At 65.2% G+C, this 14,672-nt stretch overlaps 1 protein-coding gene across 3 annotated transcripts in view; it reads left to right on the forward strand.

Moving 5' to 3' along the window:
• MEGF6 (multiple EGF like domains 6) overlaps window positions 1-14,672 on the forward strand; it is a 99,010-nt gene that overhangs the window by 71,232 nt on the left and 13,106 nt on the right. For all 3 annotated transcript variants that reach the window (XM_049706091.1, XM_049706087.1, XM_049706089.1), the window contains 12 exons: window positions 4,775-4,900; window positions 5,818-5,940; window positions 7,260-7,382; window positions 7,731-7,868; window positions 8,853-8,972; window positions 9,296-9,418; window positions 9,928-10,092; window positions 10,454-10,585; window positions 11,324-11,452; window positions 13,085-13,213; window positions 13,809-13,943; window positions 14,020-14,154. In XM_049706091.1, the coding sequence (XP_049562048.1) occupies window positions 4,775-4,900; window positions 5,818-5,940; window positions 7,260-7,382; window positions 7,731-7,868; window positions 8,853-8,972; window positions 9,296-9,418; window positions 9,928-10,092; window positions 10,454-10,585; window positions 11,324-11,452; window positions 13,085-13,213; window positions 13,809-13,943; window positions 14,020-14,154 (1,578 nt within the window). The remainder of the gene's footprint in view (window positions 1-4,774; window positions 4,901-5,817; window positions 5,941-7,259; window positions 7,383-7,730; window positions 7,869-8,852; window positions 8,973-9,295; window positions 9,419-9,927; window positions 10,093-10,453; window positions 10,586-11,323; window positions 11,453-13,084; window positions 13,214-13,808; window positions 13,944-14,019; window positions 14,155-14,672) is intronic.

Consider the following 14,672-nt stretch of genomic DNA (forward strand, 5'->3'; position numbering starts at 1 on the left):
TCACCATGGCCCCTTTCCTTCCCCAAACTGTGGAAAATGGGGCTACCGAGAGCAGTGCTGGGCGGGTGTCTGGGAGTGACGTTTTGGCTTTTCTGCGCCATCTTGCAGGGCGCCCCAGGCAAACCCGCAGAGACCTGCTCCTGGTCCTTGAACACTTGGTGCCGGGAAACCCTCCTCGTCTGGCCCAGAGAGCCTCCGGCCCAGGGGTCCCTTCTGGACCCTGGCCTCGGACGTGGCTGCTTGCCCACATCCATCGTGGTGTCAGTGGCTCAGTGAGCAGAGGGTCCTGTGAGATGCCCCGGGCTGGCCACCTGGAAGAGGTGGGCTCTCCACCCATCCCCTCCTCCCCTCGGCCTCAGGCCTGTTGGGCTTTTGGATGGACGCTGGGGGAAGGATTCTTCTGTCAGCACGCACCCCCTGGCGACCGGCTGCCCCTGCCCGAGTGCCCTGCCCCTGGAGTTAGGTGGGCCCCACTGGGTCCACAGCACGGGGAGGGTCTCCGCGCCCCTGCCTTCCTGTGGGCTTTTACCACAGGTGCGCCATGTGGCCTCGGGGCGGGCGCTCCCCCAGGCCCGGGTCTTCCCAGTGAGGGGCTGCACAGGGCCTTGCAGGCCGTTGTTCCCCGGCTCCTCGGAGGGGAGGCCGCCTGGGTCCCTGGAGGCTTTGCTGACAGCATGCAGCGTGGGTGCCAAAGCCGCAGGCAGCAGAGGGGCGGAGATCGCCAGGCTTGTCTGCAGAGCTCATCCCTGCAAACCACAGATGCAGTTCTGGGAATGTCTTCCAGTCCCCTCCAGACCCGGAACAGGCTGCAGCTTCTAAAAGGGAGTGTGTCTTCCCTGCCCCCGAGGGGCCGCTGAGTCCGAATGGAGAGTGGGAAGGCCAGCCCTGCCTGAGGACCACCCTGGGAGGGCACGGCTGTGCCTGAGACCAGGCCCCCGGAAGTGCAGGTTGCCGGCGCCCATGGGTGATGGGAGGGTGACACCCCAACCCGGGGAAGCCTGGGGTAGCGGCCCAGACCCCAGCTGGATGCAGAGGCCCGGCGGGGAAGCGAGGGCAAAGTGGGGCAGTGGCAGACGGCCGGGCGGGGGCTGGGGGGGTGTTTAGAGTCTGTGAGCTTGGCAGAACCAAGCGGAGAGCAAGATGGGAGCAGGGGCGGTTGGCGGGGGGCAGCCTGTGATGTTGGGACGGTGCCGGCCCCTGGCTCGGGGGCAGGGCAGTGCATCCACTCTGCGGGTGAACCACGTCCCCGTGCAGCGCGGAGGCCCCAGCCCGAGGGGGGGCGCGGGGGGCAGGACGCGCAGGCAGAGTAGGCAAACCGTGGGCTGCCGAGGGGGGCAGGAGTGGGCAGGGCCCAGGGGAGTTTCCCCTCCTGGCCAAGCCAGGGGGCCACCCGCTTCCTGTCCCACCGTCCTGGCCCTGTCGCCAGTAGAGGGCTTCCTAGAAGGAAGGACTGCAGATGGCTGCTGACACCACATGGTGTGAGGCTCTTGGGACCTAGAAGCCAAGCCCGTCAAGGGCAGTAATTACAAAACCCTCGAAGCTGCTGGCTGGGGTTGGCGGCTGGAGCAGAGTGGGCTGGTGGGCTCGGCACGCTGCCGACATACTTGCCCTCACCCCACCGGCCTGCCAGGTACAGCCACTCAGCTGACCAGCTCGGGCAGGCCGGCGTGCCGGGCTCGGAGACCAGGGCCTTGCCAGCGAAGGCGCCTTGAAGGTCAGCTCTCCAAGCCCCCCCCGCCGCTTCCTCCATGGCACTCATACGCACCTGTTGCTGGGCTCCAGCCCTGAATCCGTGCCCAGGTCCCAGGTGCTGCCACCTGCACCTCCAGGAGCGGAGAGCTGCTTGCACGGATGGAGCAGGCCCTCCACCCTGTAGGACAGTTGATTTCTAGAATGTCCAGTTTCCTGCTCAAGTAAAGGCCCCACTCCCCTTGAAGAGCTCGGTGCCTCACAGCTGGCCCCCAGCTAGACCAACTCCTGCTCATTGAAGTGGAAGGGAAGTTGAAGTGGAGGTTGAAGTGGAGTTGTAGCCCAGCTCTGTTAGAACCCACGAGTCCCCTGGCCTTGGCATTTGCAAACTGGAAGTGAAGGTGCAATAGTCAGCTCAGGCTGCTGCGACAAGTACCACAGACGGGGCGGCTTCTCCAACAGCAGTTTGTTTTCTCACAGTTCTGGATCATGGTGCCAGCCAGTTCGGTTCCTGGTAGGAGCTGCCATCTCCTCCTATGGCCACGGAGACAGAGACAGAGACAGAGGGAGATCTTATGTCTCTTCTTATAAGGATACAAATGCTGTTTGATCAGGGCCCCACCCTGATGACTTCATTTAACCTTAATTACCCTACCCCCAAATACAGCCACATCGGTGGTTGAATTTTAGGAGTACACATACGAATTTTAGGGGGACACAAACACTAATTCCCTTCGGGGCTACGGAAACCCCTTGTCTGCCATTTTCTGATGGGCTGTCAGCTTTGCTTCAGGTCTGAGCCTGGTTCTGATTTGCGGGACCACCCAGGCATGGGTCAGTGGTATGTGGGTTCCATGGCCGGGTCTCACAGTGACCCGAGGGGCCTGGAAGCTTCACCCCCAGCTTTGGGCACTGGTCACGCAGAGGCTGGCTGTCTCCTGAGCTGCACAGCCCAACGCCCGAGAAAAACTGCCTTGTTCAGCTTCCTGGCAATCCAGGGCACAGGATGCTCAAGGTGATGGCATGGGGCTTGGCTTCCTCGTGTGCACAGCTTGGGAGCATCCGGAACGTTGGGACTTGTGCAGCAGAGCAGTGAGAGACAGGCTTGGGAGGGTGCGAGGCTGCATGGGGAGCCGGACCCCTCCGTAGCCCCCACCCGCCTGGGATTTCTCCCCCGGTGGGCTCCTGTGGGCCCGGAGCTGGGTTGCCCTGGGCCCGTCCTGGGGGCTCTGCCGTCTGGAAGGGTTGCTTTCCAGCCGTGCCACAGCTCTGTGGGTCGTCCTTGCTGCTGTGGTGTCTGCCCAGCCGGCTGCCCTGCCCCGGGCTCCGAGCCCCTCTCTCGGTGTGCCTGCCCGGCGCTGCCAGGAAGGGCTTCTGATTCCTATTATGAGCTCTGAGCAGGAATGCAGTTGGTGTGAACACGAAAGGGGCCCCAGGAATGGGCCGGCTCAGGCCACGCTCGGAAGCCTCTCTCCGGAGTTGATGGCGGTGCCTTAAGCAGAGCTGTCTCAGGAGAGGCAGGCGGGGCCTCGAGGGTCAGCAGAGTCAGGGGTGGGTGGCTGCACAGGGGGCCCAGAGGCTGAGCGGGATGTTAGACGTGGCCGCCCTGTTCGCCTCCGTTCCACCTGGGACTCGTGTCTCTGCTGCGCCTCCCCGACACGCGGCAGCCACACGACACTGCCACCCTGGCTATCCTCCGCACCCCAGCAGGGCTGGCTCGGCCCCGGAAGGGGACCCGGGCACGGGCTTCTCACACACTCGCCCCATGTGGGAACCGGCAGGATCGTGAGTGCTGTTTCTTGACTTTGGGGGAACATACTTGCTTTGAAGGAAGCTCTGCTTTTGGCGGACAGCGTGGGCCTGGGCTGCTCCGAGCCCTGAGGCCGCTCACGTGCTCCGCGTATCGTCCGGCTGCTCCCGGACCCACTGGCGTCGGTGGTGCGGGGCGTGCCACTCCTGGCCCCCAAAACCCATGACAATAAATGGTCTCTCCAAACTCGGGCCCTGAGGCCAGTGGCGCCCTGCGGTCTGTGATGACAGCACAGGTGGCATCTGGGGGTGAAACCCTGCCCCCCGGCGGTCGCAGTGTTTTAGTACCAGGCCTCAGGTTTGCTCTGGTCCAGGCCCGCTGGGCAGTGGCCTGCGCCTCGCCAGGGCACAGATAGTAACATATTCTCAAAGCTTTGCTGCAGAGCACGGGGCCTGTCCCTCCCAGACCACGAGGTCACTACCAGTGACTTGAAGGAGGCACGAGAGTCCAGGTGCCCTCTCTGGGTGCCCAGCCTCTCTGAGTGGCCCCAGCCCCCGCCAGGCACAGCCCCAGCCCATCCACTCAGTACCTGGGCACCCGCTCGGCCAGCCTGACCTGCAAGAGCCTTGCCCTGTGTGGGCCTGAGCATGAACACCTGGACCCTTGGCATCCTGGGAGCGGGATGCAGGTCCCTGGCTCTGTGGCCTTACCAAGTGCTGTCCCCACAGCTGCTGGGAGGAGCGGGGACTGTGTGAGGTCAGGTGGGGGTGAGGCCTGGCCTGGGGTGGGCAGGAGCTGCACTGGTCCGTCAGGAGCTGGGGGCCAGGCCCGCAGGTCATGGTGGCCGTCCACGGAGGCCCACGCCTGCCCCTCTGGCCTGGCCTGATAACCTAGATAGTGGAATGTCGGGGTCTTCGCCAGCCCTTGCTGGCCTGCCACCTCCTCCAGGGAGCCTCCCAGCCTGCTCGGACTCTGAGCCCTGGCTCTTAGGGGACCCCGGTGTTTTGCATTCTGTGCTGGGTGGGGCTGGGCTTTCATCGGGGTGGGCGGCCTGCTCTGTGATGCCTCCCTACACCCAGTCCCCGGGGCAGCCTGGGCCAGAGGATCCAGGTTCGGACCACGGCCCTGCGTATCCTGTGTGTGGGCCGAGAAGCAAAGCCAGGCCCACGAACTGGACAGGAACAGTGTCGCCCTCTCAAAGCCCCTGCTTCTGGGATGTGGACAGAAAGGAGGAGGGGCTTGGAAGGGCCCGGAGTCTTCCTGCAGGAGGTGCTCTGTGGCTGCCCTGGGCCAGGCCGTCGTCCTGGGCTGACCTGGCTCCTCTCGGGTCCCCAGCCATCAACTCCTGCGCCGTGGGCAATGGCGGCTGCCAACACAACTGTGTTCAGCTCACGGTGACCCAGCACCGCTGCCAGTGCCGGCCCGAGTTCCAGCTCCAGGAGGATGGCAAGCGCTGCATCCGTGAGTGCCACCGGCGGCGGGAAGGGGAGGGCCAGGGCTGGGACTCCCACTGGGACCCCCGTTCTGCACGCACCCACAGACCTGCCCGGGAACCCCACAGCCTGAGCCCCTCCCTGCCTTGCTGCTGCTGCTGGAGGGGGGCCTCAGGGACAGCAGGGACCCCCTCGGCTGCCAAGAGGCTGTGGGGCATCGTCCAGCCCCTGCGGGCACCAGGGAGGAAGCCTGTCAGGCTGTGCTCTGGGGTCACACATCTTCGGGGGGCAGGCAGCTCAGGACGGGGATACGGGGGTGAAAAGGAAGGGCATCCTGCATGTCCCCCGGTTCTGAGGCCCACCTTGGGCTTGGCATGGGCACGTGGGACCCCAGCCCTGGCCCTTGGGCGGAGGGGGCTGCCCAGGCCCCGTCTGACACCTTGCCCTGGGGTCGCAGGACTACCTGTCATGGAAGGGGGTGCTCTTCTGATGGAAAAGGTGGAGCAGGTCTGGGAGACCCCTGAGAAGTGGAAATGGGGACTGGGGCAGGGTAGGTGCTGAGGGAGTAGCTCTGACCCTGCCTGGCCTCTTGGCTCCTGGGTCAGGAGTGTGGGTCTGAGGTGCCGAAGCCGGCAGTGACGGCAGAGCGGCACAGGGCCCGGGGCTGGGGGTTCCGACAGGAGAGGAGGCACTGGGGGAGCCGGCCGTGAGCCCGCGGCCTGACCAGCACTGGCCTGGCCGCTGCCCTGCTGTCTTCTCTGCAGTTGTTTGGGGATGCCCGGGGCTAATCTTACCCCGAGTCCACTGCCCAGCCCGTCAGGCCAGAGCAGGAGGGGTGAGAGCTCCAGGTGGGGGCCTCATGAGAGGCCCCGGAGAAGGTACCCCGAACTGCCAGAGCCCCCCATCTCTTGCCTTTGCCTCCATGCCTCCTGGCGGCGACCGTAGGGAGGAACCCGTGTGCGGATCAGAATGGCGGCTGCATGCACACGTGCCGGGCGCTCCGGGGCCTTGCCCGCTGCGAGTGCCACACAGGATACCGGCTGGCAGCGGACCGCAAGGCCTGCGAAGGTAAGACGCCCTCCCTGCCCTCGGGCTGGTCCAGGTCAGCTGTGCGGGGCTCGCCTCCTCGCATCCCCCTGCACCGGCCTGTGGGTGTGGGGCGGCCCCTGTGGTCACCCTTGGCTGACCTGGAATGACACAGGTTTATCTCCGGGGCTGGGGGGCAGGGTGGGGGTGGAGGGTAGAGAGGAGGGGCAGGAACCCAAGGAGCTGCTCCCAGCGAGAGTCTCATGTCGGCAGGAAGGCAGATCTCAGGTTGCCTTGTTATTTTTATATGTTTCTCGTGTTACCTAAGTAGTACCTGCTTGTTAGGGAGACAGGAAAGGGTGAGGGAGGAGAGAGGAGGAAGCGTCACCGTGACCCGGGTGGCGGCCCCGTGTCGGCTTCCAGGCATCTCTACGGCTTGTTGTTCGTGGGCACATTTAGCATCACCCCGGAGCCCGGTTGGGCGCAGCTCTCTAGAACGCACTCCCACCTCCCGGCTGCATGGGTGTCCGCTATGCGGTGTTTGTTAGTTTCCCAGTCGTGGGACTCAGGTGTCCCTGCTCCTCCCTTTACAGGCGGCTCTGGACGAGCAGCCTTGGGGAGGGGTCTGTGCGCATCCCCCGTAACTCTGAAGCGATACGGTGTGTCCAGGGCAGGCAGCAGTCATTTTCCCAGGCATCCTGCCGGCCATCAGAGAGACGGGGCCCGCAGGTGTGGAAGCTTGTGGTTCCGTGTCACCACCAGGAAAGCGTTTTAGGCATCGTTGCCAATGTGACGGGCACGTCCTGGCACTCTGGATGGAGGTGGCTTCAGAGGGTGCAGTGGGAGACGGGCCTGAGGGTCAGCTTTGTCCCATGGACTCTTAGGGGTGGGACCAAAGCAGTTGTCGGGGACACTGGGATTTGTGTCCTGAGGCCAGTGCCACGTGGCTGCGGGGAAGAAGCTGGTAGCCTCTCCCTCGATGTCAGCGTGCGCTTTCTCCGGATGGCCCCCCAGAGGCTGGTGGTAAAAGGCTCCTCCTGTGCCCGGCCCTGGATGGGGGGAGGCTTGGCGAGGGCGGGACATGCACACCTCAGAGACTGCGGGCTCAGAGAGGTAGAGCCCCTCACCTGATGCTGCTGGTGGGGCCTGAGCCCAGACTTCCAGCCACGCCTTCCTCGCCCTGGGAGGGAGATCGGCTCTACACCTGGAGTGTGATGGTGAAAACACAGGTGCTCAGAGGGAAGGCGGGAGAGGGCCCTGGGGCCCTGGGCCCTGACCCCTCTGCAGAGACCACCCCTGGGGGCCGAGTCTCTCAGGCCAGTGGCCCAGAGCCCCCCACCCCGCCCATGTCTCCCACCCAGATGTGGATGAATGTGCCACAGGCCTGGCCCAGTGTGCCCACGGCTGCCTCAACACTCATGGGTCCTTTAAGTGTGTATGCAACGCAGGCTACGAGCTGGGTGCTGATGGCCGGCAGTGCTACCGTGAGTGGGCAGTGGGCAGTAACACCACGGGGCATGGAGGGGCCTGCGGGGCAACACAGCTCCCCAGTCCCAGCCCACCACGGCTGCCAGCTCGCTTTGGCCGAGGGGCAGAGATTCCTTGTCAATCAAGTGCAGTGCTGGGCTTGGGAGCTGCGTGTGGGCCCCGGGAGGGTGGGAGGAGGACGGGAGACCCCAGGAGGACAGAGGGTTCCAGAGCCCGCCTGGCCCAGGAGCTCTGTGCTGCCTGTTTCCCAGCAGAGTGGCAGCGGCTGGGGCCGGGAGGGCCATGCCGGCTCGGGGTGTCACCCCAGCCCTGTCCCACGTCCCTGGTGGCGGGTCTCGCCACAGGGATCGAGATGGAGATAGTGAACAGCTGCGAGGCGGACAACGGCGGCTGCTCCCACAGCTGCAGCCACAGCAGCACAGGGCCTGTGTGCACCTGCCCCCGCGGCTACGAGCTGGACGAGGACCGGAGGACGTGCATTGGTGCGCGCCGCCTCCCTCCCGAGCGCCCCACCCCCAAGCCAGGGACTTGCTGCTGCCCTGGGTCTGCACCTGGCCTTGATGCCATGACGAGGACGCGCCCTCCCATCCCCCCGAGTCCTGCCCCGGGTGGAGGCGGGAGGAGTACGAGGGGGCCTAGTGAGAGGCAGCATTGCGACCCACCCTGCCAAGCGCCCACCACACCTCCACCTCTGCTCAGCCACCTGGTCAAATGCCCATGTGCCGGGAGTAGCACCCGAAACACTGTGGTGTGCGAGCACGCCCTCTGCACGGGGAGACCCTGCTTCCGGCATGACTCCCCACTACCCTCCAGCCCCCAGTCTGCCCCCACAGCAGGCGGGACGGCCCTGGGGCCGTGACCTGTGTCTTGCATGTGTCTGCGTGTGCAGGACCAGGACACGTGTGCTTGTGTGATTGTGTGTGAGTACATGCAACTCACATGTAGGTGTGTGCGCGGTTGTGTGCATCGGGTTGTATGAAGGTGTGTGGGGGAGCCTGCAGGTGTGCATGGGTTGTGTGCAGGTGTGCGTGTGGTGTGTGCATGTGGTTGTGTGCATGTGTGCGTGTGGTGTGTGCAGCTGTGCGTGTGGTGTGTTCATGTGTGCGTGTGGTTGTGTGTAGCTGTGTGTGTGCAGCTGTGCATATGGTTGTGTGCAGCTGTGCATGTGGTGTGTGCAGCTGTGTGTGTGGTGTGCAGGTGTGTGCAGGTATGGTGTGTGCAGGTGTGCGTGTGGTGTGCGTGTGGTATGTGCAGCTGTGCGTGTGGTGTGTGCAGCTGTGCATGTGGTATGTGCAGCTGTGTGTGTGGTTGTGTGCAGGTGTGTGTGGTTGTGTGCAGCTGTGCATGTGGTTGTGTGCAGGTGTGCATGTGGTGTGTGCAGGTATGCACACACTGGTGTGCTGTGGAAGGATGCACACGCGGGCGGGCACCTGGGTGCCAGCCGGGCTGTGGTGTGTGCCCTGCAGATGTCGATGACTGTGCCGATTCCCCGTGCTGCCAGCAGGTTTGCACCAATAGCCCTGGCGGCTACGAGTGCAGCTGCTATGCCGGCTACCAGCTTGGCGCCGATGGCTGCGGCTGTGAGGGTGAGCGGTAGGCAGCTGTGTTGGCTGGGGAGTGGGTGCTGGTTGGGCCCCTGCCATCGGCAGGGCTGTGGGGACCTGCCCACTCCGTCCCCCGCCTGAGGTCACTGTCTTTTTCTCGGGCTGGGCCTGCACCCCTGGCTGCTCCCAGCCTGGCCTCCCTCAGGCAGTGCACCCTGTCCCTCTGACCCTGGGCACAGGAGGATGGCTGTGGCCTGGGTATCACCCAGCAGGCACTTGTGCAGCGGGCAGGGCCGGGGCAGGAGGGGCCCCCGAGACCCCGACCCCCGGAGGACAGGCGCCAGCTGCCCTGGGTGTGCCCGCAGACGTGGACGAGTGCACCTCCGGCCGTGGCGGCTGTGAGCACCGCTGCACGAACCTGGCCGGCTCCTTTCAGTGCTCCTGCGAGGATGGCTACCTGCTGGGCGAGGACCGCCGGGGCTGCAGCCGTGAGTCTCTGCTGGCCACCATGGGGACCCCACCCTCCTGGCTGGACGGACCCCACTTCTGTCCTGCCTCTCGCCGTGGGACAGGCCGGGGGCAGCAGAGCTGGGGGGAGGGGCCGGACAGACAGGCGCCCCCAGGCAGGGTGTTACTCAGGGGCCCTGGAGTCGGCTCCTGCCCTGCCCAGGTGAGAGGACGGACGCGGTTCCCGGGACCGAGGGCAGCGTCCAGAGGGCCAGAGAGCTGCTCCTGTCCCCACACCCGCTCTGTGCTCAGGGTCCCTAGGGCCAGCGTGGGAGCCAGGACAGCCGGGGTAGACGTGGCATGGGTCAGGGCCTCAGAGCCCGGAGCCTCCTCTGTCCTGAGAAGTAGGGTCAGGAGTGGCTGGGGTGAGGAGGGGCCCTGGGGTGGGGCTCAGGCCTGGAGCTGCCTCTGGGCACTGAGGGGCAGGGAGTCCAAGCCCGGGGAGGCCAGGGGGGCGGCAGGGGCTCAGGGCCCTCTGTGCTCCGCCCAGCCCTGGAGATGCCCGAGGTGGGCCTGGACGGCCACCTGCCCCTGGTGCAGCCCCTCCCGCACATAGCAGTGCTCCAGGACGAGCTGCCCCACCTCTTCCAAGATGACCACGTCGGGGCCGAGAAGGAGGCGGCGCGGGGCGAACACACGCTGCAAGAGAAGTTTGGTGAGAGGTTGCCCGTCCCCAGGGCTTCTCTACCAGCGCCCCCTCCGCCCGGCTGCTGCCCACCCTGCGGTCTTGGGTGTGAGGAAGGGCTCCCGTGAGGGCCTCGTTGGACCAAGGCTCAGAGAGGCCAAGCTGCTTGGTCAGTTTGCCCAGCGTGCCTGGGGCTGAGCCTGGGATGGGGCCACTAGCTCTCTGCTTAGAGCCCTTCCCGGTCCCCCATCTGGGTCCCACGTCTCTGCTCGCCCACGTGGGGCCTTCACAGCCTGAGGACGTCCCTTGTGCCCCTTCTCTGGCCTGGTGCTGGGCGGGGTCCAGCGCCAGGGGCCAGGCTCTGAGGCCCCTCTCCCGCTGTGTCCCCCAGTCTGCCTGGACGATTCCTTTGGCCCAGATTGCAGCTTGACCTGCGCTGACTGCAGGAACGGGGGGACCTGCCTCCCCAGCCTGCGTGGCTGTGACTGCCCCGACGGCTGGACCGGGCTCATCTGCAATGAAGGTGAGGCTGCTGTGAGGGCAGGGTGTGGGCGGGGCCCCTGAGCCCCAGGACCTGCGCAGCACACACAGTTTACGCCTGCCTGCCGGCCCTGGGCAGGGGCTCCACAGGTCCATCCATTCACTCGTTCACTCGTTCATTCAGGGTCTCTTGGCTTCCTGCTCCTTGCCAGGCCCTGTTCTGGGTGCTGGGAGACCCCAGGGGCTAGCAGGGCCTGCTGTCTGCCCCTCACAGATGTCACGGTGGACGGGGGTCCGGCGACAAGCCAACAACTAAGACATAAAGAGCAGCGAGCGGGTGGGCCAGTCATGCCCGAGTCCCAGAGGGGAGAGGTCGCCTCCCCGGGCCACGCAGCAAGTTGGCAGCCAAAGCACATTTGAAAGCCGCTTTCGCAGGCTCTGTCCAGGGCCTGTCCACACCCTGTCCAGCGACCCCAGTAGTCTCAAGGGCCGTAGTGACCGTGTCTGAGGGTCTGCCAGTGACCCACTCTGAAAGTGCTGGTTGAGAAGGTGGACGTGTCGGAGTTCAGAGGGAGAAGATGGGGCGATTGATTAGAGATGTCTGCCGTGCCCGTGGGCAGGGGCAGGGAGCACGAGTGCCATTGGGTGCTACTCTGGGAAGTTGCTTTTGAACTGGGTGGCTCGACCCCCAGGAGGGTGTCTCAGTGTCTCTGGAGGGGCTTCTGGGCCCCGAGTCCTCCTGCGGGCCAGTGACCCTTGTGCTTCTCTGTGTCCCCTGCAGCTTGTCCCCCAGACACCTTCGGGAAGAACTGCAGCTTCTCCTGCAGCTGTCAGAACGGCGGGACCTGCGACCCTGTGACGGGGGCCTGCCGCTGCCCTCCGGGTGTCAGTGGAGCCCGCTGTGAGGACGGTGGGTGCAGCCCCTCCTGTGCCTCCAGGGTTGTCCTCTGGGTGGAGGGGAGGGGTGGGCACTACCTCTAAGCTCCTAGTCTCCTTCCTTCTGGGGGAAGGATGAGACCCTTCAGTGGAAGAGGCATTGAATTTTCTACATCTGATGATTCTCCTGGGGCCTGACTATAGCAGGTGGTGAGGACTTGTTGGAAGAATAGCACTTTTGTAACAGGGTCCCCGGGGAGTTAGTGAGCTCCCTGTTCCTGGAAGCATTCAAGGAGACCTATATGATGGCTGGGTGGGATTTGCAGAAGGGAGCACGCCCGGGCTGCGGCTGCATGGGACGACATTACCATCCTTTTTAACTTGGGAGTTGCAACATTTCTGGAGGAACTAGAGTCCGCATAAGTTTCCCAGGGGCTTGACGCCTCATCTTAAAGTCTTCAGAACTTTAAGTTTCTGCTTCTTTTGCTGGCGGATGTAGCTAACATATCAAGGGCTTCCTGCCTTAGCAGCGGATGGCAGCAATCGGTGGACCTGTCCCCTGCCCGTGGGAACTCTGTGGGGCAGGTTTCTAAGCCCCGGGGCGGCCAGGCAGGGCTTTCCACCCCCTCCCTCTGGTCACCTTCTCAGCTTGGTTAGCGTCCCTGCCCATCTTCCCCTGCGATCTGCCATCCCTCTTCTGCCGAGGCTGAGAGCCCGCTGCCTGTTGGGCGCTGTATGTGTGATGGGCCCTGACGGACCCAAGGGGCTGCCGGCAGATAAAGCGTCTGCATTTTAGAGCTTCTGAGCTTCTGCTCATGACGTGGTGTGGCTTCCTGGAGACCAGGTCTCAGTCGGGGTCCTGTGGGTAAAGTGTGCCCGTGCAGGTGAGCTTGAGGACGTTCGTCCCAATTCTCGGGCCCCGCACTAGTCTCCTAGACTCCAGGTGCCCCGGACTCGTGGCTGCTTCCCCCAGTTTGTGCCCCTGTCTCCCCGTGGCCTCCTCTTCTCGTCTCCGGCCTCCCTCTCCTTTCTCTTCTAAGGACACTTGTTGGGTTGGGCCTGCTCCGACAGTGCAGGATGGCCCCACCTGGTGATCCTGGTGGGTAGGATGTGGACGTACCTTGGGGTCACCATCCAGCTCCCTGAGGCCCTTCAGTAGGCAGGATGGGGGCAGGACAGAGCTGGAGGGGAGCGTTTTGGGAAGGAATGCCAGAGCCCTGTCCTGGCCCTGGGCCCCCTGAGCTTGGGCCCGTGTCCTTCCCTCTGTGAGGCCCAGAGGTTCAGGCTAGGTGACCACCGAGGGACAGACGTCAGGACGCTGCAGGTGCCGGTCAGACGAGGAGGGTGGGCTTTCTTTGAGCGTCTCCCATGTGTGTGCTGGGGACGGGCTTGGCATCCCACTCTGGCCGCCATCCAGGCCACAGACCCTAGGGGCACGGGCCAGCCAGGGCAGATGGCTGCATCCACGGGGTGCGCTTCGTGGCTGCCCTGCCCTCGTGATGCCCTCCCCACCCCCCGGGACCCTCCCTGTCCGGGGTGCAGGGTCCTCGGGCTGCTGGGGGCCCAGGTCTCTCCTGACTCCTGTGCTGGTCCTGGGGCCCCTTGGAGTGCCTCCTCGGGCGGGGCCACGTCCGGGTGGGCAGTCAAGAGGCTCCCCGTCCCCCAGGCTGCCCCAGAGGCTTCTACGGCAAGCACTGCGCTAAGAAGTGTCACTGTGCCAACCGGGGCCGCTGCCACCGCCTCTACGGGGCCTGCCTCTGCGACCCGGGGCTCTACGGCCGCTTCTGCCACCTGGGTGAGTCCCACTGCCCGCTGGCCGCCCGTGGCCGGGGGGCGGGGCCCCAGCACGGGCCGGGTGCTTCCTGCCCGTGGTCCAGCTTGTGTTGGACGGTCACTGTTTACAGATGAGGATGCGGGGGCTCAGCAAGTGCCCCGGCTGGGGTGTGGGGTCTGTGGGCTCAAAGCCACGTCCTCTGGACTGCACTGGCCGCCAGGGTGCCTGTCCAGGTGGGCGGTGCCGGCCCCAGCCAGGCTGGTGGGTGGGCTGAGCGTGGGCAGGGGCAGGCCTCCCTCGGAAGCTCCAGGACATTCCTGGCAGCAAGTCCTGAGCCCCCGGTGGGGTCACCCCTCTCTGCGTCCATAGACACCTGGGATGGGAGGGGCGGTGGGATGCTGGCTAAAAGCAAGCAGATTTCATCCTAGCAGCTCTTTGTAGAAGGATTGTGTGAGGGAGGCAGTGAGAACCTGCGCGTTTCCTGGCTGAGACCCTGTTTCTCATCTGTGGAATGGGCACAAACCAGCGGCTCTGCGTGGGGTGCCGGAGACCCTGGGCTGGGGAGGGTGGGCGCTCGCAGGGGGCAGGCCCCCTCACGGTTGGTTCTGGGGTGCAGCCTGCCCACCGTGGGCCTTCGGGCCGGGCTGCTCGGAGGAGTGCCAGTGTGAGCAGCAGAACACGCACGCGTGTGACAGGAGGGACGGCAGCTGCGCCTGCAAGGCGGGCTTCGGGGGCGAGCGGTGCCAGGACGGTGAGTGCAGAGCTGCGGAGGGAGGGCCTCAGGGCCGGCAGAACCCCGCAGACCCCTCTTCCCTCTCCCCCTGCAGAGTGCCAGCCGGGCTTCTTTGGGCCAGGCTGCCGGCAGGCGTGCACCTGCCCCCCGGGCGTGGCCTGTGACCCCGTCAGCGGCCAGTGTGGGAAGCAGTGTCCTGCCGGCTACCAGGGGGAGGACTGCAGCCAAGGTGAGCAACCAGCCCTGGTGTGTGAGTGGGGTGCAGGTCATCTGGCCCGTGCTGGGCTCCGGGCACCAGAAATGCTGGTCCTGGTGGCACCTTGACCTGCCATGTCCCCACCCTGGTCACGCAGCGGTGACTCAGCCACAGGTCTGCCTGTCTCTGTGCACCCGAGAGGGTGGGAACTCGTGTGTGTGTATGTGTGTGTGTGTGTGTGCGCGCGCGCGTGTGCACGCACGTGCAGGGAGGCCTGGAGAAGGGCCAGTGCCTCTCCAAGATTGCCCCCTCCCTCCCTCACCTGCCCACTCTCTCTATCACAGGACACACTAAGTGAGATTTGTGCTGGAAGCTGGGCCAGGGGCTCCTTCCTGGTGGGTCTGAGCCAGCAGGACAGAGGCTGCTCCCGAGGGTGTTGGCTCGGAGCGAAGTCTGGGCCGGAGGTGCCGGCATGGGGCGCGGGTGGTGACCAAAGGCCCTCCACGTGGACGCCCGGGCCGGGGGGCGGCATGAGTGGGCACCCGGCACGG

This window comes from Orcinus orca, chromosome 1 (genome assembly GCF_937001465.1).
Source record: "Orcinus orca chromosome 1, mOrcOrc1.1, whole genome shotgun sequence".
NCBI classification, from domain to species: domain Eukaryota; kingdom Metazoa; phylum Chordata; class Mammalia; order Artiodactyla; family Delphinidae; genus Orcinus; species Orcinus orca.